At 43.5% G+C, this 27,032-nt stretch overlaps 1 protein-coding gene across 4 annotated transcripts in view; it reads left to right on the top strand.

Annotated features, from left to right (window-relative positions):
• Nucleotides 1–27,032, top strand: part of LOC139413844 (TOX high mobility group box family member 2-like) — a 186,172-nt gene that overhangs the window by 55,679 nt on the left and 103,461 nt on the right. For 2 of the 4 annotated variants that reach the window (XM_071161638.1, XM_071161640.1), the window contains exon 2: nucleotides 4,095–4,190. The exons of the other annotated variants lie outside the window; for them this stretch is intronic. In XM_071161638.1, coding sequence (XP_071017739.1) covers nucleotides 4,095–4,190 — 96 coding nt within the window. The remainder of the gene's footprint in view (nucleotides 1–4,094; nucleotides 4,191–27,032) is intronic. 4 annotated transcript variants of the gene reach the window in all.

Raw genomic sequence — 27,032 nt, forward strand, 5'->3', positions numbered from 1 at the left:
TCCATTTGACATGCAGCACTGTATACGGAATGGGGTTCCATTTGACATGCAGCACTGTATAGGGAATGGGGTTCCATTTGACATGCAGCACTGTAAAGGGAATGGGGTTCCATTTGACATGCAGCACTGTATATGGAATGGGGTTCCATTTGACATGCAGCACTGTATAGGGAATGGGGTTCCATTTGACATGCAGCACTGTATACGGAATGGGGTTCCATTTGACATGCAGCACTGTAAAGGGAATGGGGTTCCATTTGACATGCAGCACTGTATAGGGAACGGGGTTCCATTTGGCATGCAGCACTGTAAAGGGAACGGGGTTTCATTTGACATGCAGCACTGTATAGGGAACGGGGTTTCATTTGACATGCAGCACTGTATAGGGAACGGGGTTTCATTTGACATGCAGCACTGTATAGGGAACGGGGTTTAATTTGACATGCAGCACTGTATAGGGAACGGGTTTCATTTGACATGCAGCACTGTATAGGGAATGGGTTTCATTTGACATGCAGCACTGTAAAGGGAACGGGTTTCATTTGACATGCAGCACTGTAAAGGGAACGGGTTCCATTTGGCATGCAGCACTGTATAGGGAACGGGTTTCATTTGACATGCAGCACTGTAAAGGGAACGGGTTCCATTTGGCATGCAGCACTGTATAGGGAATGGGGTTTCATTTGACATGCAGCACTGTATAGGGAACGGGGTTTCATTTGACATGCAGCACTGTATAGGGAACGGGGTTCCATTTGGCATGCAGCACTGTATAGGGAACGGGGTTTCATTTGGCATGCAGCACTGTATAGGGAACGGGGTTTCATTTGACATGCAGCACTGTATAGGGAACGGGGTTTCATTTGACATGCAGCACTGTATAGGGAACGGGGTTCCATTTGGCATGCAGCACTGTATAGGGAATGGGGTTTCATTTGACATGCAGCACTGTATAGGGAATGGGGTTTCTTTTGATTGCAGCACTGTATAGGGAATGGGGTTCCATTTGACATGCAGCACTGTATAGGGAATGGGGTTTCATTTGACATGCAGCACTGTATAGGGAATGGGGTTTCTTTTGATTGCAGCACTGTATAGGGAATGGGGTTCCATTTGACATGCAGCACTGTATAGGGAACGGGGTTTCATTTGACATGCAGCACTGTATAGGGAACGGGGTTTAATTTGACATGCAGCACTGTATAGGGAATGGGGTTCCATTTGACATGCAGCACTGTATAGGGAACGGGGTTTAATTTGACATGCAGCACTGTATAGGGAACGGGGTTCCATTTGACATGCAGCACTGTATAGGGAATGGGGTTCCATTTGACATGCAGCACTGTATAGGGAATGGGGTTCCATTTGACATGCAGCACTGTATAGGGAACGGGGTTTAATTTGACATGCAGCACTGTATAGGGAACGGGGTTTAATTTGACATGCAGCACTGTATAGGGAACGGGGTTCCATTTGACATGCAGCACTGTATAGGGAACGGGGTTTAATTTGACATGCAGCACTGTATAGGGAACGGGGTTTAATTTGACATGCAGCACTGTATAGGGAACGGGGTTCCATTTGACATGCAGCACTGTATAGGGAATGGGGTTCCATTTGACATGCAGCACTGTATAGGGAACGGGGTTTAATTTGACATGCAGCACTGTATAGGGAACGGGGTTTAATTTGACATGCAGCACTGTATAGGGAACGGGGTTCCATTTGACATGCAGCACTGTATAGGGAACGGGGTTCCATTTGACATGCAGCACTGTATAGGGAACGGGGTTCCATTTGACATGCAGCACTGTATAGGGAACGGGGTTTAATTTGACATGCAGCACTGTATAGGGAACGGGGTTCCATTTGACATGCAGCACTGTATAGGGAACGGGGTTTAATTTGACATGCAGCACTGTATAGGGAACGGGGTTTAATTTGACATGCAGCACTGTATAGGGAACGGGGTTCCATTTGACATGCAGCACTGTATAGGGAACGGGGTTCCATTTGACATGCAGCACTGTATAGGGAACGGGGTTTAATTTGACATGCAGCACTGTATAGGGAACGGGGTTTAATTTGACATGCAGCACTGTATAGGGAACGGGGTTCCATTTGACATGCAGCACTGTATAGGGAACGGGGTTCCATTTGACATGCAGCACTGTATAGGGAACGGGGTTCCATTTGACATGCAGCACTGTATAGGGAACGGGGTTCCATTTGACATGCAGCACTGTATAGGGAACGGGGTTCCATTTGACATGCAGCACTGTAAAGGGAACGGGTTCCATTTGACATGCAGCACTGTATAGGGAACGGGTTTCATTTGACATGCAGCACTGTATAGGGAACGGGGTTTCATTTGACATGCAGCACTGTATAGGGAACGGGGTTCCATTTGACATGCAGCACTGTATAGGGAACGGGGTTCCATTTGACATGCAGCACTGTATAGGGAACGGGGTTCCATTTGACATGCAGCACTGTATAGGGAATGGGGTTTCATTTGACATGCAGCCGTTTTCTCTTGTATTTACTGTGTGAGTCTTTCCCCAGCATCTGACTGACAAGAAAAGAGTTGCAGAGCAAACCCTGATTGGTCCGGGGACGTTTTCTCACTCCGTTGTTAAATATATCTCACTGCATAGTAATCTGGAATCCTGCTTTTGAAAGAGTGTGTGTGTGGGGGGGGGGGGTGCACAAATTTATTTATGTTTGTGTTTTATAGTGTGTACCTGCAAGAGGAGTGACAGAGAGAGGAGTGACAGAGAGAGAGGAGTGACAGAGAGAGAGGAGTGACAGAGAGAGGAGTGACAGAGAGAGAGGAGTGACATAGAGAGAGGAATGACAGAGAGAGCAGAGTGACAGAGAGAGAGGAGTGACAGAGAGGAGTGACAGAGAGAGGAATGACAGAGAGAGGATTGACAGAGAGAGGAGTGACAGAGAGAGAGGAGTGACAGAGAGAGAGGAGTGACAGAGAGAGGAGTGACAGAGAGAGCAGAGTGACAGAGAGAGAGGAGTGACAGAGAGGAGTGACAGAGAGAGGAATGACAGAGAGAGGATTGACAGAGAGATGATGTGACATATGGTTTGGACCATATCTCTGTGTTATTTTCTTCCTCACAAGGTAATCTACATCGGAGTCTTCCAACTCATTACAAACCTGTATGCATCATTTTGGGTGAACCCATCGCACTGACTACTGTACAGAATAGATATCAAGCCCAATTGCATACCGATTTCTCACTACATATCTATTTGCCAGCCACTCAACAACCCACCACACCAGTTATGCATGATTATCTTCAGGTGTGTTACCACTGATCTATGTAACTTAACTGAGTCGCTGTCTGCCTATTCTCCTCTCCCTGTGTCTCTCCTTTTTTACACTTACTTTTGAGTCATTTAGCAGACACTCTCATCCAGAGACTTTCAGGAACAGTTAGGGTTAAGAGCCTTGCTCAACGCACAGACAGATTTTTTACCTCGTCGGATTGGAACCAGCAACCTTTCGTGGGTGAGAGATAGATAAACAGAGAGAGAGGGAGAGAGAGAGATTAACAGAGAGAAAGATGGAGAGATAAACAGAGAGAGAGAGCGATAAACAGAGAGAGAGGGAGTGAGAGAATCTGTGTGGTGTGAAAGAAGGAGAAGTGCGGTGTAAAACTCGCTGAGGCAAACGCTCCAAAGGCTCCACTGGCAGGAAGGGTCTTGTTGTGAGTCATTAGATTCCCAGGTACCCCGGCTCCAGAGCTGCAGTGCCAACTCTCCTGCAGTGTGTTTTCACACATAGGGTAAGGGAGTTGGCCCCCCGCTGCTAAATGAATGTAGGGGAAACACCACGGTGTATGTGTAGACATCAGTAAGAAGTGGATGTTTGTACTTGATGACAGTCTATTCAGATCTTAATTGCTTTATCACTAAATTCTGCTGACCTCCATGTTTCTACCATTGACAATGCCTAACTTTTTGTTCGCTAGCGTTTTTGTGTGTATGTGATGCAATAGTATTTTATTGAGTGAAAACATGTTGAAAGTTCTGAAGCTAAAGTTTCTCTCTCTCTCGCTCTCCCTCTTACTCTACAGAGCAGATACGGTGCATCAGACGACCGCGGCGTTAGACTTTATAGCTCCCTGCCCATGCGCCCCAACCCCAACGGGAAGAGACTGCCCTCTGCTGGGGTGAGAGGATGCTCCCCTTACCCCTACCCCCCTTACTCCCCACACCTCACCCCCTTACTCACATTTAGTACACAGTTCAACCCTACAGTGCCGATGGCCATTAAATGCAAGTGATGTGCCACCACGAGACGAGTCGGGTGGTTTTGTGGTCTTCAACCGGTAGCACCCTCACATCTTGTGTTTCTGTATGAAGGGACTGACGAAAACACGTTCCCCACAAGATATGGTACTGTGCTAAACACTTTCTACATCTCCCTATGGAGACGTGCATCAGGGCCTGCAATCACAAAATCTTCTCAATTCATCACAATGAATAGGTGTGGGGACCTGATCCTAGTTCAGCCACTACGGGCTCAGATCAGTTCTAGGATCTGTCTTCGGTCCCGCTTTAAATTACGTTCAGCTTATAAAGGCATTATAAAGCCTTCATAAAGCTTTCATAAACGCTACATAAATGTGTTACAAATCATTGATAAACGTATGTCATGCTTTATAAAGGGTTCATAAATGTGGCATAACTGTGTGACATACAGTAACCACTAATGTCTATGTGACATAACCCATTATGTCAAATATGACATAAACCTATGGTTTATAAAGAGTGGCATAAGCACCACTTAATAAAGGCCTTGTAAATCATATTACATTGAGGCTCTCATGCATCTTGGTACAGCATTGCAACACCAGGATATTGGGTTTGATTCCTGCGACCACCCATATGTAAAAAATGTATTCACTCAGGACTCTAACTCGCTTTGGATAAAAGTGTCCGCTTAATTGTATATATTATATTATATTTCACTCATTTCTAAGATGGCTCAACCTCTTTCCCTCTTGGGTGCATAGTTAATATTGGACCTAAAATGCAGTCATGCAGAGCAAAAAATGTTGGTAGAGCCTTTTAAATTCTGCTGGAAAAAAGTGCATACTTCAGTATTTAAAAAATATTTTTTCTTAGTTTTGTTTTTCCAGGTTTTGGATTCCCCCATTTTTTTCTGGTTTAGCCCATTTTTTTCTGCTTTAGCCCATTCTTTCTGGTTTAGTCCATTCTTTCTGGTTTAGCCCATTTTTTCAAACTTTTTTAATAGAAAAACAACTAAATGTGTTTTTCTTTGTTCCCGACAATGCTTTAAAAATCAGTGGATGACTTTTGAGGTCTGGGATAAATGTAAGAAACATTGTTTTTTTGAGTGCAGTTGCTCTTTAATTCAGTGAGCATGCCCTGGACTGAAGTTTGGTTAGCAGGTTTTCTGTAATGCAGTAAGCGCACGTGATGTGATTGGGCCGCCATTGGAATGGGTGGAGTTAAAGGCCACCAACACTGTATTATACAGAGCCCCATGAAATGACACCATATACATCCTACAGACACTACTGAGTATTCCCTACAATACTTTCTTGCTCTAAGCCAAAATGTAATTCATATACAGTGACTCACATTGGGGCCATTTATTTGACCTTGGAACATGATTTAAAACCCACATTTTATTCAAATACGAATCACTGTTAATGTTTAGAAAATAATTTTTAATATATCATGAATGGCTATTGTTGATACTTTTCTGCTATTAAGTGGGGCACTTTTATTTTGAAGAAAGAAAAAAAACGGTGACCCCAAAGTACTTTTTTAGTTTTGTTGACAAGACGCTGATCATGTGATGAGTTTGAAAACCAAATGCCCACTTGTGCTGCCACCGGACAGTAAGTAAGCAGGTAAGTTAACCTTTATTTATTGTAATTTAAATTTGTTTGTAGTAAAGTGTTGAGCTAAATTACATACTGTAGTTACCTTAATCGTTATTTCAAGTAATTTTGGTGACTTCACAGCAATTGCTAGCTAGACAAAATTTTGCTAGCTAGCAGGCTCAGCTAAATGCAAATCCTCCTAGATACAGCCATGTCTCATAGTCACATCATGAGATTTATAAATGCAAGAGGAATATATTAATACGAATTGAATGGAGTTTCCCATCTTCCCATTTAGAGTTTCTAGCGCAGCACAGAAATACAGTGACCTTCACCTAGCGAAATACCCATTTCCTAACAGACCTGCTAACTTTCTTTGTTGTTACCTTTAAGGTTGGAACCAACATGCAGTACCTCCAGCAGGAAGAGAGGCAAGAACCATTTGTCCGCCAGCTCAGGGACAAGCTATATTGTTCACAGCCCTGTATAATGTACAATGTAATTGCATTGCTGGACTTTTTGACACTTAATGTATATGTATTGTTTTAAAAATGTACAAATTAAAGGAAGAAAAAAAACATGTCTTTATCTTTATTTGATTTAGCTGTTAGTGATAATTCACTAAGTGTTTTTTTTGTGTGTGTTTACATCATTAAGCCTTTATGTATGTGTTATATATGACCAAAGGGGTCTGACTTTAAAGGAAGTACAGCGTCATGCGATATAGCGTCTTTATGGATGTGTTATGAATATTCGAAGGTGTCTCACTTCAAACTAAGTATTACAGGTCACTACATAAAGTGTCAATAAATAAGTTATTAATATTCTGCTGATTTATGAAGGTTCTCTCATGATCCACGGGTTATTGTAGGGTGTTTATTGGTTTTTAAATGGGTTGATGGACCTGCAAAGCTTGCACTTGTGTGTGTGTGTGTGTGTGTGTGTGTCAGAGCCCAGATGATTTAGAGTAGTCCAACCTGAGACTACCACATCACATCTCTTCTGTTTCCATTCTGGAGACCAGGGCTTGATTACAACATGTTACAATGCTGCCAACATGTTGTGGCTGATCTTTCAGCGGGGGAGTTGGTGAACGTGTCAAAGACTTGACTGGGCCCATCACCGCGTGGTATGGATAGTTTTTGTTGTGTGCATGTTTGTGTACTGAGGAAGATGGAACTTGATTCCAGAAGAAAGACACTTTCAAATTATTTAGTTTGGGGGTTTTCATCATGGTTTCTTGGTGTAATGTCATCCCCAGGGGTGTGGATGAGGTAGGGGCGTGGATCAGAAAAACAGTCAGTATCTGGCATGACCACCATTTGCCTCATGCATTGCACAACATCTCCTTTGCATAGAGTTTATCAGGCTGTTGATTGTGGCTTGTGGAATGTTGTCCCACTCCTCTTCAATGGATGTGGGAAGTTGCTGCATATTGGCAGGAACTGGAACACGCTGTTGAACACGTCAATCCAGAGCATCCAAAACATGCTCAATGGTGAGTACGCAGGCCATGGAAGAACTGGGACATTTTCAGCTTGCAGGAATTGTGTACAGATCCTTGCGACATGGGGCCGTGCATTATCATGCTGAAACATGAAGTGATGGGAGGTGGATGAATGGGCCAACAATGGGCCTCAGGATCTCATCACGGTATCTGTGCATTCAAATTGCCATCGATAAAATACAATTGTGTTAATTGTCCATAGCTTATGCCTGCCCATACCATAACTCTACCGCCACCATGGTGCACTCTGTCCACAACGTTGACATCAGCAAAACGCTCGCACACACAACGCCATACACTTTGTCTGTGGCGGTGAGGCCGGTTTGACATACTGCCAAATTCTTTAAAACGACATTGGAGGTCGGCTTATGGTAGAGAAATGAGCATTCAATTCTCTGGCAACAGCTCTGGTGGACATTCCTGCAGTCAGCATGCCAATTACACACTCCCTCAAAATCTGTGGCATTGTGTTGTGTGACAAAACTACACATTGGCCTTTTATTGTCTCCAGCACAAGGTACACCTGACTAATGATCATGCTGTTTAATCAGCTTCTTGATATGCCACACTTGTCAGGTGGATGGATTATCTTGGTAAAGGAGAAATGCTAACAGTGATGTATACAACTTTGTGCACAACATTTGAGAGAAATAAGCATTTTGTGCATATGGAACATTTCTGGGATCTTTTGTTTCAGCTCACTTACATGTTGCGTTTATATTTTTGTTCAGTGTGTAATCATACGAATGTGGTTCCTCGCTCTATAGCTACAACTGACTGGTGAACTGTGGTTGAGAAAGGAAGAGTTCCAAAACGCTAGATCCACCAATTTTTCACATTTGTGTTTTTTCATCAGTAATGATTGCTTATGGGTACCTTCATGTCTCTTTCTAAGAGACTCTTTCCCATTATATACAAAAAAAAATCATAATTAAAATCGAAGTCAATTGCTTTCTTTTATCCATTTAACATAAGAACAATGGATAAGAGAGATTTTAATTTCATATGTCTTCCACACTCAATCCATGCAAACTTTTCTCTCTGAATTATCTCTCTCAGCCCTGCTTCAGGGTTCAATGGGGAACAGTGCAATATTGTTGGTGGGCTCCTTTTTTAATTACAATAGAGATTCTATTGATGTTTCCAACCACATGTCCTAAATAATTTATCAAGCGGAAGACTGCTAACAAAGCATTTCTACGAAACCCATCTGGTTTCAGGGCCAAGAACCATACGTTATCTAAAGTGAATATTGTAAATGGTGTTCTGCGGAGAGCCCACGGACAAATCATCCAAATGAGCTACTTGTCAGGGAGGCTGGAGGTAGTAAAGATATATATCCACTTTCATTCGACTCTCTGTCGCTAGAATTAAACTGTACATGCTAAATCTGCACGTCAAGGTTATTTATAAAATGGAAGGGAGTGAGGGACACAGGAAACGTTTCATAAACGTTCAAATAGTGGTCATTTCAATAGCCGATAGCCTACACACAGCCAATAGCCTACAGACAGCCGATAGGCTACAGACAGCCGATAGCCTACACACAGCCGATAGCCTACAGACAGCCGATAGGCTACACACAGCCAATAGCCTACAGACAGCCGATAGGCTACAGACAGCCGATAGCCTACACACAGCCAATAGCCTACAGACAGCCGATAGGCTACACACAGCCAATAGCCTACAGACAGCCGATAGGCTACACACAGCCGATAGCCTACAGACAGCCGATAGGCTACACACAGCCAATAGCCTACAGACAGCCGATAGGCTACAGACAGCCGATAGCCTACACACAGCTGATAGCCTACAGACAGCCGATAGGCTACAGACAGCCGATAGCCTACACACAGCCAATAGCCTACAGACAGCCAATAGCCTACACACAGCCGATAGCCTACACACAGCCAATAGCCTACAGACAGACGATTGCCTACAGACAGACAATAGCCTACAGACAGCCGATAGGCTACACACAGCCGATAGCCAACAGACAGCCGATAGGCTACAGACAGCCGATAGCCTACAGACAACCGATAGGCTACAGACAGCCTAGAGCCTACAGACAGCCGATAGGCTACAGACAGCCGATAGGCTACAGACAGCCGATTGCCTACACACAGCCGATAGCCTACAGACAGACGATAGACTACAGACAGCCGATAGGGTACAGACAGCCGATAGGCTACACCAAGACAATAGCCAAACAGGCAGACGATAGCCTACAGACAGACGATAGGCTACAGACAGACGATAGCCTACAGACAGATGATAGCCTACAGACAGACGATAGCCTACAGACAGACGATAGGCTACAGACAGACGATAGCCTACAGACAGATGATAGCCTACAGACAGACGATAGCCTACAGACAGACGATAGGCTACACACAGACGATAGCCTACAGACAGACGATAGCCTACAGACAGACGATAGGCTACACACAGACAATAGGCTGCAGACAGACGATAGCCTACAGACAGACGATAGGCTACACACAGACGATAGGCTGCAGACAGACGATAGCCTACAGACAGACGATAGGCTACACACACATACAATAGCCTACAGACAGACGATAGCCTACAGACAGATGATAGCCTACAGACAGATGATAGCCTACAGACAGATGATAGCCTACAGACAGATGATAGCCTACAGACAGACGATAGCCTACAGACAGATGATAGCCTACAGACAGACGATAGCCTACAGACAGATGATAGCCTACAGACAGATGATAGCCTACAGACAGATGATAGCCTACAGACAGATGATAGCCTACAGACAGACAGATGATAGCCTACAGACAGATGATAGCCTACAGACAGATGATAGCCTACAGACAACTGATTTTATGAAAGCATTCCACCATACACGATCATTTACTTTTATTCACATGTAGAGTTATTCAAATGAAAGAGCCTTTTTGTCTGTTACTTCTTCCTGTGAGGTATTGCTGCCAAACTGTATCTGCATGGAGAGTGCAACCACTTAACAGTGTGAAGGAAACCAGAAGTTTTTCCATTGTACTCAGGTGCAGAGTTAAAAGCAGTACTGTCAGGTTGCAGTAAGTTTGCAGCCATGTTCATTTCCCCTCCTCTCTATCTCTATATCTCTCTGTCTCTCTACCAGGGGTTCAGTTGAAAGTAGGTTCTGCACTGCTTCCGCCCTCCCCCTCAACCCCTTTCAGCCAAAATAACCTCACTCAACTCCACTCGTGCTCTTCCCCTTTCTCCTTCCTGTCAAGGTGCATAGAGCCCCCCCACCTCCCTACTCCTCCTCAACCCCAACCTCCCTACTCCTCCTCCACCCCACCTCCCTACTCCTCTTCCACTCCACCTCCCTACTCCTCCTCCACCCCATCCCCCTACTCCTCCTCCACCCCACCTCCCTACTCCACCCCACCTCCCTACTCCTCCTCCACCCCACCTCCCTACTCCTCCTCCACCCCACCTCCCTACTCCTCCTCCACCCCATCCCCCTACTCCTCCTCCACCCCACCTCCCTACTCCTCCTCCACCCCACCTCCCTACTCCTCCTCCACCCCACCTCCCTACTCCTCCTCCACCCCACCTCCCTACTCCTCCTCCACCCCACCTCCCTACTCCTCCTCCACCCCACCTCCCTACTCCTCCTCCACCCCACCTCCCTACTCCTCCTCCACCCCACCTCCCTACTCCTCCTCCACCCCACCTCCCTACTCCTCCTCCACCCCACCTCCCTACTCCTCCTCCACCCCACCTCCCTACTCCTCCTCCACCCCACCTCCCTACTCCACCCCACCTCCCTACTCCTCCTCCACCCCACCTCCCTACTCCTCCTCCACCCCACCTCCCTACTCCTCCTCCACCCCACCTCCCTACTCCTCCTCCACCCCATCCCCCTTTCTTATTTTTTAAGTATTTTTTTATCATAAATCTGTCGTTCTTTTTTTTTTTTGAAGACTTCAGCAGGAGGGCATGACTTTAGTATTGGATTGTGTTGCTGACCTTATGAGAGACATGACCTTCACCTAGTGAAGACCTTTTGTTGTCCTTACTAGAGACATGACCTTCACCTAGTGAAGACCTGTTGTTGTCCTTACTAGAGACATGACCTTCACCTAGTGAAGACCTGTTGTTGTCCTTACTAGAGACATGACCTTCACCTAGTGAAGACCTGTTGTTGTCCTTACTAGAGACATGACCTTCACCTAGTGAAGACCTGTTGTTGTCTTTACTAGAGACATGACCTTGACCTAGTGAAGACCTGTTGTTGTCTTTACTAGAGACATGACATTCACCTAGTGAAGACCTGTTGTTGTCCTTACTAGAGACATGACCTTCACCTAGTGAAGACCTGTTGTTGTCCTTACTAGAGACATGACCTTCACCTAGTGAAGACCTGTTGTTGTCTTTACTAGAGACATGACCTTCACCTAGTGAAGACCTGTTGTTGTCTTCACTAGAGACATGACCTTCACCTAGTGAAGACCTGTTGTTGTCCTTACTAGAGACATGACCTTCACCTAGTGAAGACCTGTTGTTGTCCTTACTAGAGACACACAATACTGCAGTGTCACCTACTAGTTACGCAAGGTGGTTTGTTGTGTTCACTTTGTAAAATAGTTGAACTAAACTCATGAGGAATTTATTTATAGGCATTTATATTCTTTAGGAATCAATTAGGATCAAGCTTATGTCCCAAAAATATATGTACCAATCCTAGATTTCCCCTGAAAGAAAATCACTGAGGATGACAGAGACCTACAATAACAGAAACAACAGTCAAAATAACTTTGAACTTTGAAAACTGTGAAAATACTGTACTTATTTAATGTATAGGACAACATGGGGTTGAACACAAATGATTCACAGTATGTCTTAAAGAATGTCAAATGAAAGAGGCATCATAAGGAATTTGGAATAAGTCACAGGTATGGATGGAGGAGAACAGAAACTGCAACACAGAGGTCTTGAAAGAGAAGTTAAGTATTTTATAACTTATAGTTAGATGGTTCTTCCCCCTTGAAAGTAGCTAGCAGTGGCTAATTTTTATAGTGGCTGTTTAAAGAAAAAACAAACCATGGATTACAGATTCTCCTGGACCGTAGACTAATTTCAGGGTGAGGAATCATTTAGCATAAAGTTGTAAAATAATGAACATCCCCTTTAAAGCCTGTAGAACAGCACACTGTCTTGACCACTAGCTAGTCAGATTGACCAACAACCCTTATCTAATGGAAGCAGAGACTGTACTGTTGTAGCCATGGGATGTACTTTTATGGTCCTCCACAGCATGTGCCTTCGTCCCAAATGGCACCCTATTCACTACCAGTGGTGGAAAAAGTACTCAATTGTCATACTTGAGTAAAAGTAAAGATACCTTAAAAGAAAATGACTCAAGTAAAAGTGAAAGTCACCCAGTAAAATACTAATCACTCCTCTTTCACCCCAGCTGCCAAACTAACCCTGATTCAGATGACCATCCTACCCATGCTATATTATGGAGACATAACTTATAGATCAGCAGGTAAGGGTGCTCTCGAGCGGCTAGATGTTGTTTACCATTCGGCCATCAGATTTGCCACCAATGCTCCTTATAGGACACGTCACTGCACTCTATACTCCTCTGTAAACTGGTCATCTCTGTAAACCCGTCGCAAGACCCACTGGTTGATGCTTATTTATAAAACCCTTAGGCCTCACTCCCCCCTATCTGAGATATCTACAGCAGCCCTCATCCTCCACATACAACACCGGTTCTGCCAGTCACATTCTGTTAAAGGTCCCCAAAGCACACACATCCCTGGGTCGCTCATCTTTTCAGTTTGTTGCAGCTACTGGACAGTTTTATCTCAATCTCTTTTTTATCTCAATCATGGACACTCTTACTGACAGTTGTGACTGCTTTGCGTGGTGTATTGTGTATTGTTGTCTCTACCTTCTTGACCTTTGTGCTGTTGTCTGTGCCCAATAATGTTTGTACCATGTTTTGTGTTGCTACCATGTTCTGTTGCTACCATGTTGTTGTCATGTTGTGTTGCTACCATGCTGTATTGTCATGTGTTGCTGCCTTGCTATGTTGTCTTAGGTCTCTCTTTATGTAGTGTTGTGTTGTCTTCTGTCGTGATGTGTGTTTTGTCCTGTATTTATATATTATTTATTTTTTACATTAGTATTTTTAAACCCAGCCCTCGTCCCCACAGGAGGTATTTTGCCTTTTGGTAGGCCGTCAATGTAAATAACAATTTGTTCTTAATTAACTGACTTGCCTAGTTAAATAAATAAATCAATAAATAAGTACAAATAAATAAATACAAATAAATAAATACAAATAAATAAATACAAATAAATAAATACAACTAAAATAGTATTTGGTTTTAATTTAAGTATAAATCATGAATAATGTCTTATATTAAGCATGCCATTTGGGCCTCTGCCTCAACACAGTAAACAATGCAGCCCAGTGTGCAACATGCATGGCCATTGTTTCTCTGTTCTGGGTATGTTACCATAGCCACTGTCTGATGGTGTTGTTGTTGTCCTTGTAGCTTTTCCAACTCTGACATGATATATGGTAAAGGACTCAATGTGTCCAACTGGGATGACAGGTTCTTTTTCCTCTCCTTCTTTCTTTTCCTGGTTGATTTGGAGAGCTTGCATATTCAATTATGTAGAGAGTGAGAGATGGAGTGTGCTCCGACTGCCATATTTTGGTGTGCCATATTAATATTGCATGAGCACTATTCTATACAGGATATCTAAGAGACCGCCTATTAGAGCTAGCCCAGGAAGAATACGATACGTAGTGTGTGTGTTTGTGTGTGAGACAGAGAGTGTGTGTTTGTGTGTGTGTGCGCATGTGTGTGTGTGGGTGCGCATGTGTGTGTGTACTCGCATGTGTGTGCATGCGTGTGTGTCTGTGTGTGTGTGTGCGTGCATGCGTGTGTGTTTGTGTGTGTGTGCGTGCCTGTGTTTGTGTGTGTGTGTGCGTGCCTGTGTGTGCGTGTGTGTGTGTGTGCCTGTGTGTGCGTGTGTGTGTGCGTGCTTGTGTTTGTGTGTGTGTGTGTGTATGTGCGTGTTTCTTTACCCCACTGGTGATTCAATGGAGGTGGTGGTTATAATGAATGTTTTCCAGATTTGGTGTCGATAATAAGAGTGAGTCGTTTGTTCAATATTGTAGTGTTTGTTTATCTCCATGTATTTTAGATTGCACATCCAATTTGTTTCCAATTGCAGCATGAGTGATACTCTGTGGTAATTGAGCTAAGAATAGAAATTGTAAACTAAACAAACAAACAAACTACTAAACATGCAAACAGATACTATCTGTAAATAAGTGAACAGAGGGAAGTTATTTATTCTCTCTCCATGCGAATCGGTAGAACCAAAACAATCTTGTCATAGATCATAACATAATTATGCTGAAACCATAACAATGACAGGATGACAGAATTTCGCATGACATCATTATATTTGCTGGTTGACTTCAATGGTATATATACAGTAGTTGTCAACACTACACGTCTCATTGGTTATGACAATTCCTCAGAGTTTTCTTGGGGTTTGGCAAAAATGGGGAGGTTTTAGTGGCTGTTATGGGGATAATACTGAACTGGCTTCTGTAGCTTAGCATTGGGTCACACCAGACCTGGGTTCAAATACTATGTGCAATCATTTTATATACTTTTTCTGTGCTTGCTTCTCTTAATGGAACAATAAAATAATCCCAAAACTGCAAACCCCACCCATCTAGCACTCCAGACAGGCTAGAGCAAAGGCTCACAGTAATATAAAGATTTCGAATAGTAATTGAACCCAGGTCTGTATCACACAGAATGCACCACAGTGCTTTAATGAGATCCCAACGCCACAGTAAGACACATTAAACTGGCTCGTGGAAGCTAGCGGAAGCTAGCATAAGAGCCATACCAGTGTTCCCAGTCAATTCCCCCTAGTAGAGCCAGCCAGACATCTGAACACCAACACAGTAGGCTACAGAGAGGCTGATGTTTTAGGCTGGCTAACAAGCCCTTCAATGACCTTACATCACCAGCTGGATTTTTTAAAGAAGTCTAAGTGTGACTCTCTTCAGTAATATCATCGCTCACGCCTCAAAGACTCTGGATAAAGGCCCACTTTCCTTCGCTGAAATGTAACAAATGTGTGAGAGAAAAAAAAACACATCACAGCCAAAACCATGCAGAGAGAGAGAGAGAGAGAGAGAGAGAGAGAGAGAGAGAGAGAGAGAGAGAGAGACATTGGAGGAGAGGGGATATGGAGAGATGGAGAGATGGATAGAAAGAGAGAGGAGAGCCAGGATAGGCAGAGATGGATGGATGCATATAAAGAGAGAGACAGAGAAGGAGAGATTAGAGTGAGGATAGAGGGAGAGATAGAAAGAGAGAGAGAGATGAGAGACCCAACACCTCCCCCTCTGCCAGATGTATTAATGTAGTCGGCTTTCTCTTAAATTCAAACGGCAAGAAAAGGAGAGACAGAGCGAAATGGAAAAGCGGCAAGCCCTAGCTTTAGAAAGAGAGAATACCTGCCATCTATTAGTGATCTGTAAATATTACATGAGCTCCACATTCGCTCACTTGTTTGGTATTATATCCACAGGATGGGTATATTATTTTAGAAACTGTGCCTTGTTTATCGCGATACATGACCTAGTTCCAGACAGCCAACTCTCTCTCTCTCCATATCTCTGTCAGTCTCCCCCTTCTCTCTCTCTCTCTCTCTCTCTCTCTCTCTCTCTCTCTCTCTCTCTCTCTCTCTCTCTCTCTCTCTCTCTCTCTCTCTCCCCTCCCTGTCCCTTTCTCCCTCCATCCCTCCCTCTCTCTCTCTCCCTTCCCCCTCTCTCTCTCTCTCTCTCTCTCTCTCTCTCTCTCTCTCTCTCTCTCTCTCTCCTCCCTCTCCCTCTCCCTCTCCCTTTCACTCTCTCTCACTCTCTCTCTCTCACTCTTTCTCTCTCTCTCTCTCTCTCTCTCTCTCTCTCTCTCTCTCTCTCTCTCTCTCTCTCTCTCTCTCTCTCTCTCTCTCTCTCTCTCTCTCTCTCTCTCTCTCTCTCTCTCTCTCTCTCTCTCTCTCTCTCTCTCTATCGGTGAGATCTCAAATGGCTGTCCCTGCTGAACAATTGCAACACAAAAGAAACCCAAATGGAGATGTTTGTAGAAAACAACATGTGTGTAATTAAGGCTTAACGAGCCCTTGTCAGGGTGGAATGTGCAATTAGATTGATAATAGAACATTGTGCCTGAATGCCAGGCCGTGATGGCTGCTGGATGAGAAATAAGCAGCAGAGCCGATGCAGTGAATGTAGAATTATGGGGCCTATTGACAAGAGAGGGGAGAGAGTACAGTACTGTTGGACACATTTCCATGTAAATGTAGGGGTGTTGGTGAGGCAAGAGTGCTATGTATGTGTGGAGAAAGGTAGTGCAGAACAATGTTGTACAGCATAAGGCTTGAAATGAGTGTACAGTGCTTTGGAAAACTGGTGCAGCTGTAGATAGGGTGAGACAGTTCAGTTGTAGACCATAAAAACCTACTGTGCATTTTGATGAAACAGTAGGTTTTTGAAGAATTTATTTTCATCATTTTGTTTGTGATATTTGTTGGTGTTTTCCAATGATTTATTTATATATACTTGATGGTGTCCTGGTGCGCTGTTTTGAAGCCACGGCACCTCCATCTTGCCACTCCCCCACCATTGTAAAAAATTCAGCTATGGAGAAGCATTTATAAATGTCTACATTTGTTTTCCCCACATTTATTCTATTACAGACACATTAATGCATGTGTGAGCTAAACATGCAAAAATGTATACAAAATATATAAAAACATTTTGCTTAAAGTTTTTTTTTTTTTTTTTAAGTTATAGTGTTACTGTCCCCAATACAACAACAAAATTACTTTAATACTTGTAATTTTTTCTTTTAAACATTTATTTGATATATTGTAGAATTCCATTTATTCCTTGGAGGATTTCTCCTTCTGGCGAGTGCCAATATGGCCGACCAGTGGCTCAAAGCCTTTCACTGGCCAATACATAGCAGAAGCAATCCAGGGTTTATATAGATCACCTTCATTTGCATTTTTTGCATTAACATTCCACACGTCCTAATTATTCTTCAAGGTTGAATATTATACAGGTAACATCATTATTTATAAAAAGCATCAAAGCCACTCAAGCAAAAGAACAGGTATCTCTGTAACTTTTCCTTTTTTTAATCATTTATTCTCTCTCAATGACCTCATGATATTTTTCCACTTGAGTTTTCGGAAATTGAGCTTTGCCTTGTAGGCGGAACAGAACAACGCACAAAATATTGTTTTGCTATTTCTGAATTGCTTGACTACTCCCTTGAAGGGAGAGAGAGCCTTTGTTGCCTTCCTTTGGGACTTCCCTCGAAAGGGTTGTAATGTGCCTCGCATTATATAATGCAAGCTGATTTAATACATTTAATGGAATCCACAGACGTGGGTTGTGTTCCAAATGGCACCCTATTCCCTTGAATGCACTACGTTTGACCAGGGACTATATAGGGCAGAGGGTGCCATTGGAACGAAGCCTTTATATCAAGAGACCAGTCTTACACAGTTCTGCCTTGATGACCCCAACTGCTTAAATAAATGAAACACTCAATATACCTCAAAAAGTGGATTGCTATGCACTTGATTGAAGTAAGTTTGAGACAAATTTTGACTGCCTGACCACGCCCCTGTCTAGTTGATTTTCATTTCCGCTATTTGTGCATATTACATTTTTATGGTAATCCTGTTTCAAAATGTATTTTCAATTCCACCTGGTTCATTATTCTGTGATATGGTTTGTAGGGGGTTTCAAGGTTGATGATGTGTTAGCTTTGTTTTCATTGTGTCCAAGGCGAGCACAATGGCGTGATTGTGCTTGGCCATCTGTAACTCGACACCTACCTAGGGCATTGGTCAGAAGTGAGATGTGCATGCATTTTGCTTGGCGAGCCATGGGTTTCAACCCCAGCCCCAAGTGTAATCCAGTAGATCACCAAACCCTGTCAATCACACCCATTCACACAGATCACATGTAGTCCAGTTCAAGGTTTTTTGAAAAATCCTAATTTTCCACATAAAGGGGCTTATTTTTCATTCTTTCTTGTATTTTTTAAATAATCGCTCTCATTATGAGCCAGTCTAGGTGTCATTATGAGCAAGTCGAGGTGTCATTATGAGCCGAGCCAGTCGAGGTGTCATTATGAGCCAGTCGAGGTGTCATTATGAGCCAGTCGTGGGTTCATTATGAGCCAGTCGAGGGTTCATTATGAGCCAGTCGAGGGTTCATTATGAGCCAGTCGAGGGTTCATTATGAGCTAGTCGAGGGTTCATTATGAGCTAGTCGAGGGTTCATTATGAGCCAGTTGAGGGTTCATTATGAGCCAGTTGAGGTGTCTTTATGAGCCAGTCGAGGGTTCATTATGAGCCAGTCGAGGGTTCATTATGAGCCAGTCGAGGGTTCATTATGAGCCAGTCGAGGGTTCATTATGAGCCAGTTGAGGGTTCATTATGAGCCAGTTGAGGTGTCTTTATGAGCTAGTCGAGGGTTCATTATGAGCCAGTCGAGGGTTCATTATGAGCCAGTTGAGGGTTCATTATGAGCCAGTTGAGGTGTCTTTATGAGCCAGTCGAGGGTTCATTATGAGCCAGTCGAGGGTTCATTATGAGCCAGTCGAGGGTTCATTATGAGCCAGTCGAGGGGTCATTATGAGCCAGTCGAGGGTTCATTATGAGCCAGTTGAGGGTTCATTATGAGCCAGTCGAGGGTTCATTATGAGCCAGTCGAGGGTTCATTATGAGCCAGTCGAGGGTTCATTATGAGCCAGTTGAGGGTTCATTATGAGCCAGTCGAGGGTTCATTATGAGTCAGTCGAGGGTTCATTATGAGCCAGTCGAGGGTTCATTATGAGCCAGTTGATGGTTCATTATGAGCCAGTCGAGGGTTCATTATGAGCCAGTTGAGGGTTCATTATGAGCCAGTTGAGGGTTCATTATGAGCCTGTTGAGGTGTCTTTATGAGCCAGTTGAGGTGTCTTTATGAGCCGAGCCAGTCGAAGCGTCATTTAAGGAATGACCGGCCTCTCAAAAACCCTCCATGTGACTGACAAGACAGTAAAAATAGCAATAAACCTAGATTAATCATCACATCACTGATTGGAGCAATTAAGCTCATTATTCAAGAGAGAATGAGCGTCTCCCAGGGATCCATTCGACCACATGGTTAAACACAGTCTTTATGCAGCTATTTCTCCCGTTTCATAGTGCTTTACAAGCACACGCACAATTTGTGTTTGTCTCTCTCTCATTTTAATGTTTATCATCGGAGGGTTTTCAGCTGGTCCAATTAATTTATTTTTCAGTCGATAAAGAAACAATTATGTTCCTCCTCAGTAGAGTTTGATGTAATGAAGACCATACTTCATCTGTATAGAGTTATGGCCTGGATAAAAGGTGGAGTAGATCTGGGTTCAAATACTATTTGAAATCTTACAAACACTCTTAGTGATTACTTTAGCCTGCCTGGGGTGCCAGATGGGCAGGGTTGCACTGTTGCAACTGTTCTATTGGTTTCATTGCACCAGGCAAGCTAATCAAGCCCAGAGTAATTATTTCAAATATACTGAACAAAAATAGCTGACCTGAAATAAAATATCCCAGAAATGTTCCATAAGTACAAAAGCTTATTTCTCTCAAATTCTGTGCACAAATGTGTTTACGTCCCTGTTAGTGAGCATTTCTCCTTTGCCAAGATAATCCATCCACCTGACAGGTGTGGCATATCAAGAAGCTGATTAAACAGCATGATCATTACACAGGTGCACTTTGTGCTGTGGACAATAAAAGGCCACTCTAAAATGTGCAGGTTTGTCACACAACACAATGCCACAGATATCTCAAATTTTGAGGGAGCAATTGTCATTCTGACTGCAGGAATGTCCAACAGAGCTGAATGTTTCTGTACCATAAGCCCCCTCTAATGTTGATTTAGAGAGTTTGGCCGTATGTCCAACCCGCATCACAACCGCAGATCATGTGTAACCATGGTCTCCACATCCGGCTTCTTCACCTGCGAGACACCCGTAGAGCTGATGAAACTATGAGTTTGCACAAAGAATTTCTTCACAAACTGTCAGAAACCGTCTCATTGAAGCGTATCTGCGTGCTCGTCATCCTCACCAGGGTCTTGACCTGACTGCAGTTTGGCATCGTAACCGACTTCAGTGGGCAAATGCTCACCTTCAATGGCCACTGGGGTAGTGGGCTCTTCATGGATAAATCACGGTTTCAACTGGCGTCGTGTGGGCGAGCGATTTGCTGATGTCAACGTTGTGAACAGAGGGCCCCATGTTGGCGGTGGGGTTATAGTTTGGGCAGGTAGGCATCAGCTACAGACAACAAACACAACTGCATTTAATCGATGGAAATTTGAATGCAGAGATACCGCGACGAGATCCTGAGGCCCATTGTCAGGCCATTCATCCACCACCATCATCCCATATTTCAACATGATAATGCATGGCCCCATGTCACAAGGATCTGTACACAATTCCTGGAAGCTGAACATATCCCAGTTCTTCCATGGCCTGCATACTCACCAGACACGTCACCCATTGAGCATGTTTGGGATGTTCTGGATTGATGTATAAGACAGTGTATTCCAGTTACCACCAATATCCAGCAACTTTGCACAGCCATTGAAGAGGAGTGGGACAACATTCCACAGGCAACAATCAACAGCCTGATCAACACTATGCGAATGAGATGTGTTGTGTTTCATGAGGCAAATGGTGGTCACACCAAATACTGACTGGTTTTCTGATCCACGCCCATACTTTTCTTTCGAGGTATCTGGGACCAACAGATACATGTCTGTATCCCCAGTCATGTGGAATCCATAGATTATGGCCTGGTGAATTTATTACAATTGACTGATTTCCCTAAATGAACTGCAACTCAGTAGAATCTTTTAAATTGTTGCATGTTGCGTTTATATTTTAGTTCACTGTAGTATTTGAACCCAGATCGGAGGTGGAATGTGTGTGGCATTTGAGGTTTGAATATGAACACGGACGGTCATATTTTTATCTTTATTGGGTTCTGTCTTTGTTGAATAGGACAGGTGTTGTTGCATAGGACAAATGTTTCACACAGAGAGACACCCAGATGTGTGGCTACACATATACAGTACACATATATGCACACACACTAACACCTATAGAAGGGCAAACAGCAGATACATTAGTACAAACATGCAACACACCCACACACGAACACACACAGCAGAGCAAACACACTGTAGAAGGAACACACACGAACACACACAGCAGAGCAAACACACTGTAGAAGGAACACACACAAACACAGTCAACAAATCTATATCTGCTCAGACAACCATCCCCTCAGACCTTCAGTGGTGTCTGCCAGCCTCTGAATTCTCTAATGACCAGTGTCCTGACACAGGTATTTTGACTGCTGCCTGTTTCCATTTGCACTTAGACTGACAGGCGATCAGTCACGTATGTGTGGAAAACCATCACATTTTAGTCCCACAAAAGAGAGAGGAGAGGAGAGGAGAGGAGAGGAGAGGAGAGGAGAGGAGAGGAGAGGAGTCTGGGCTCTCCTTTTTTCTTCGTTGCCAGTCTGTCTAAATTTAAAACATACGTGGCTACATGTATGAACTATATGATTGTGTGTATAGTGTGTACATCACAGGGAACACAGCCATCTTGTAAGCCAGGCCATTTCCTAATGGCTGCTGTACTATACATGTATGCCATTTTGAAGTACTACTATAGATTGGAATGCTCATTTGTGGCTGGGAGCTGTGTGATAGGCTGCGTTCAACTGTTGTTCCATGACCTCAATGCTGTAGTGCGCACTTCCTACATCTAACTGAAAGTGGCTTGGGTTTACGCAAACAGCTGCCTATTTATAGCCTCTCTCTTTATGTGCTTTTTAGCTCAGTAAACTGGAGGGGTTGGTGTCCAATGTGTATCAGTTGTTTGAACAATGAGCTCTATCTCTCCCCACCACCATTCTGGGTTTTATCCAAGCTTTATTTTCTCTTTCTCACCCCCTCTTTCTCTCTACCTCTCTCTCTCCCTCTCTCTCCTTCCATCTCTCCCTATCTCTCTCTTATCTCTCTATCTCTCTCTCTGTATATATATTTATATATCTTTCTCTCTCTATCTCACTCTCTCTCCTTCCATCTCTCCCTATCTCTCTCTTATCTCTCTATCTCTCTCTCTATATATATATTTATATCTCTTTCTCTCTCTATCTCACTCTCGTTCTCTCTCTCTCTCTCTCTCTCTCCTTCCATCTCTCCCTATCTCTCACTTATCTCTCTATCTCTCTCTATATATATATTTATATCTCTTTCTCTCTCTATCTCACTCTCTTTCTCTCTCTCTATCTGTCTCGCTCTTCCTCTCTGTTTTTACTTTTGCAAATGTAACCAATGTAACCATCAACTGTGTTGTGCCTAAGAGCGGCCCTTAGCCATGGTATATCGGCCATATTGTATACCACACCACCTTGTGCCTTATTGCTTAATTCTGCTGTAAAACATATGACACGTGGGTAACACGGAAAGCATCCAGGTATAATTACTTATGATGCGGTTATTGTCATGAGCATGTGTGACTCCTTTATGATGTCTGATTTTTGTGGTTATTTGTTTTATACTAATAGTCCTGCCTTTACTGATATAAATGATATTAATATTATATATATATACAGTTGAAATCAGAAGTTTATATACACTTATGTTGGAGTCATTAAAAATCATTTTTCAACCACTCCACAAATGTCTTGTTAAAAAACTATAGTTTTGGCAAGACGGTTAGGACATGACACAAGGCAAGTCGGTTAGGACATGACACAAGGCAAGTCGGTTAGGACATGACACAAGGCAAGACGGTTAGGACATGACACAAGGCAAGACGGTTAGGACATGACACAAGGCAAGTCGGTTGTCATTTTTACATCATTTTTCCAACAATTGTTTACAGACAGATTATTTCACTTATAATTCACTGTATCACAATTCCAGTGGGTCAGAAGTTTACATACACTAAGTTGACTGTGCCTTTAAACAGCTTGGAAAATTCCAGAAAATGATGTCATGGCTTTAGAAGCTTCTGATAGGCTAATTGACATAATTTGAGTCAATTAGAGGTGTACCTGTGGATGTATTTCAAGGCCTACCTTCAAACTCAGTGCCTCTTTGCTTGACATCGTGGGAAAATCAAAAGAAATCAGCCAAGACCTCAGAAAACAAATTGTAGACCTCCACAAGTCTGGTTCCTCCTTGGGAACAATTTCCAAACACCTGAAGGTACCACGTTCATTTGTACAAACAATAGTACGCAAGTATAAACACCATGGGACCACAAAGCCGTCATACCGCTCAGGAGGGAGATGCGTTCTGTCTCCTAGAGATGAATGTACTTTGGTGCGAAAAGTGCAAATCAATCCCAGAACAACAGCAAAGGACCTTGTGATGATGCTGGAGGAAACAGGTACAAAAGTATCTATATCCACAGTAAAATGAGTCCTATATCGACATAACCTGAAAGGCCGCTCAGCAAGGAAGAAGCCACTGCTCCAAAACCACCATAAAAAAAAACAGACTACGGTTTGCAACTTCACATGGGGACAAAGAAAGAGAAATGAAGAAATGTCCTCTGGTCTGAGGAAACAAAAATAGAACTGTTTGACCATCGTTATGTTTGGAGGAAAAAGGGGGAGGCTTGCAAGCCAAAGAACACCATCCCAACCGTGAAGCACGAGGGCGGCAGCATCATGTTGTGGGGATGCTTTGCCGCAGGAGGGACTGGTGCACTTCACAAAATAGATGGCATCATGAGTAGGAACATTATGTGGATATATTGAAGCAACATCTCAAGACATCAAGCTTGGTCGCAAATGGGTCTTCCAAATAGACAATGACCCCGAGCATACTTCCAAAGTTGTGGCAAAATGGCTTAAGGACAACAAAGTCAAGGTATTGGAGTGGCCATCACAAAGCCCTGACCTCAATTGTATAGAAAATGTGTGGGCAGAACTGAAAAAGTGTGTGTGAGCAAGGAGGCCTACAAACCTGACTCAGTTACACCAGCTCTGTCAGGAGGAATGGGCCAAAATTCACCCAACTTATTGTGGGAGCTTGTGGAAGGCTACCCGAAACGTTTGACCCAAGTTAAACAATTTAAAGGCAATGCTACCAAATACTAATTGAGTGTATGTATAATTCTGACCCACTGGGAATGTGATGAAAGAAATAAAAGCTGAAGTAAATCATTCTCTCTACTATAATTCTGACATTTCACATTCTTAAAATAAAGTGGTGATCCTATTTGACCTAAAACAGGGATTTTTTTTACTAGGATTAAATGTCAGGAATTGAAAAACTGAGTTTAAATTAACTTGGCTAAGGTGTATGTAAAGTTCCAACTTCAAATGTATATACACAGTATGATAGATAGAGTATCTCCAGTTGCTCTGAGAAGATTTGTGTCATGTGTGAAAACACCAATAACCTCTCACTGACACCATTCACTTCCTGATTGAGAACTCAGACGTGCTCATGGCATGTTCTCCTTTCTTCCCGATGGAAGAAATTGATTTAATTTTCCTTGTTGTATGCAACCATCATACATTGACTGTGGCCCACAAACGAATGGTTCCATCAAGGAGAAATCATGATGCTGAAAGCACCAAGTCTATCTAACGGATGAATTTGAGAGTGATAGAAGTGACAAATAATATAATTATTGCTGTCATCTCGTCACACGCAGTAACATTGGTGGGTTTGACAGTGGCGGTACTTAAGGTATGTGACATGGCAAATGGAACGACACTGGAATATGTGGACTGTTAAGCCCATTGCATAAATTTCCCAAGCCTACTGTCAGTATACCAGTTTAGGCTATATCAGTAAAGCCTACTGTCAGTATACCAGTTTAGGCTATATCAGTAAAGCCTACTGACAGCATACCAGTTTAGGCTATATCAGTAAAGCCTACTGTCAGTATACCAGTTTAGGCTATATCAGTAAAGCCTACTGACAGCATACCAGTTTAGGCTATATCAGTAAGGCCTACTGTCAGTATACCAGTTTAGGCTATATCAGTAAAGCCTACTGTCAGTATACCAGTTTAGGCTATATCAGTAAAGCCTACTGTCAGTATACCAGTTTAGGCTATATCAGTAAAGCCTACTGTCAGTATACCAGTTTAGGCTATATCATTAAAGCCTACTGTCAGTATACCAGTTTAGGCTATATCAGTAAAGCCTACTGTCAGTATACCAGTTTAGGCTATATCAGTAAAGCCTACTGTCAGTATACCAGTTTAGGCTATATCAGTAAAGCCTACTGTCAGTATACCAGTTTAGGCTATATCAGTAAAGCCTACTGTCAGTATACCAGTTTAGGCTATATCAGTAAAGCCTACTGTCAGTATACCAGTATAGGCTATATCAGTAAAGCCTACTGTCAGTATACCAGTTTAGGCTATATCAGTAAAGCCTACTGACAGTATACCAGTTTAAGCTATATCAGTAAAGCCTACTGACAGTTTACCAGTTTAGGCTATATCAGTAAAGCCTACTGACAGTATACCGGTTTAGGCTATATCAGTAAAGCCTACTGACAGTATACCAGTTTAGGCTATATCAGTAAGAATCATTTTTTGTATCTCTACACTTTGGTATCAATTCTACAGGTTCAAAGGCTTAACTGTGGCTAATATCCTTATGGAAAGGCTTGTTGTTTTTCAGCATCAATACAGTATGTTCATTACAGTACACTACCCTACAGTTCTGATCCAACTCATGTCAATGTGAAGACCTTACTGTACAGCCGTTGAGGCTCTGCAGGCCCTGTTGGCTGACTTCTCCTCGTATATTTTGCATTCTCATAAACGCAGAGTGCCAACTAGTGGCAGACAGAACAGAGAGGCCTCTGGGAGGTGTGAGGCATGCCAAGCCACAGCCTCTGGCTGTGACCCGAGTGTTAATTACTGCAACAGCGAGAACAGACACCATCAGCCCCAGCCAACCCCCCAGCCAACCCCCTAGCCAATCCCCCAGCCAAACCCCCAGCCAACCCCTCTCGCCCTCCCCAACCCAACCAACCACACCCACCACCCACCATCCCCCTTTGCTCAGGGGCACGCTCCCATTCGCCCACCCCAGCCCTGGCCCCGACCCCGGTCCAATGGAGGGTTGGCCTGCTTGTCTCATGGCTTCTCTCTGGCAGGCCTTTTTTTCTCTGGTGGAGTGTGAAAGTGCTAATGGGCCATTGTGACCTCTTGGCCTCCGTAGGGCCCTCTGGCTGGCGCTCTGTGTTTTGTTGTGCTTGCGCTGGTGTGATGAGCGCTCCGGCGTATCTCTCCCCGTTGACACCTCGTGTGACACATTGCAGACCAAGTCACAGCCGAGTCAGACACAAACACACATACACACACATGCATACATATATAGTGTATGCATGCACGCACGCGCGCGTGCGCGCACACACACACACACACACACACACACTGGGACACTGCGGGCAAGCGGAGCAGTGTGAGTTTCACTAGTCTGACTGGTCTAATTATATGGGGCTCTAATGAACT

The sequence above is a fragment of the Oncorhynchus clarkii genome, chromosome 7, assembly GCF_045791955.1.
Source record: "Oncorhynchus clarkii lewisi isolate Uvic-CL-2024 chromosome 7, UVic_Ocla_1.0, whole genome shotgun sequence".
Lineage (NCBI taxonomy): Eukaryota > Metazoa > Chordata > Actinopteri > Salmoniformes > Salmonidae > Oncorhynchus > Oncorhynchus clarkii.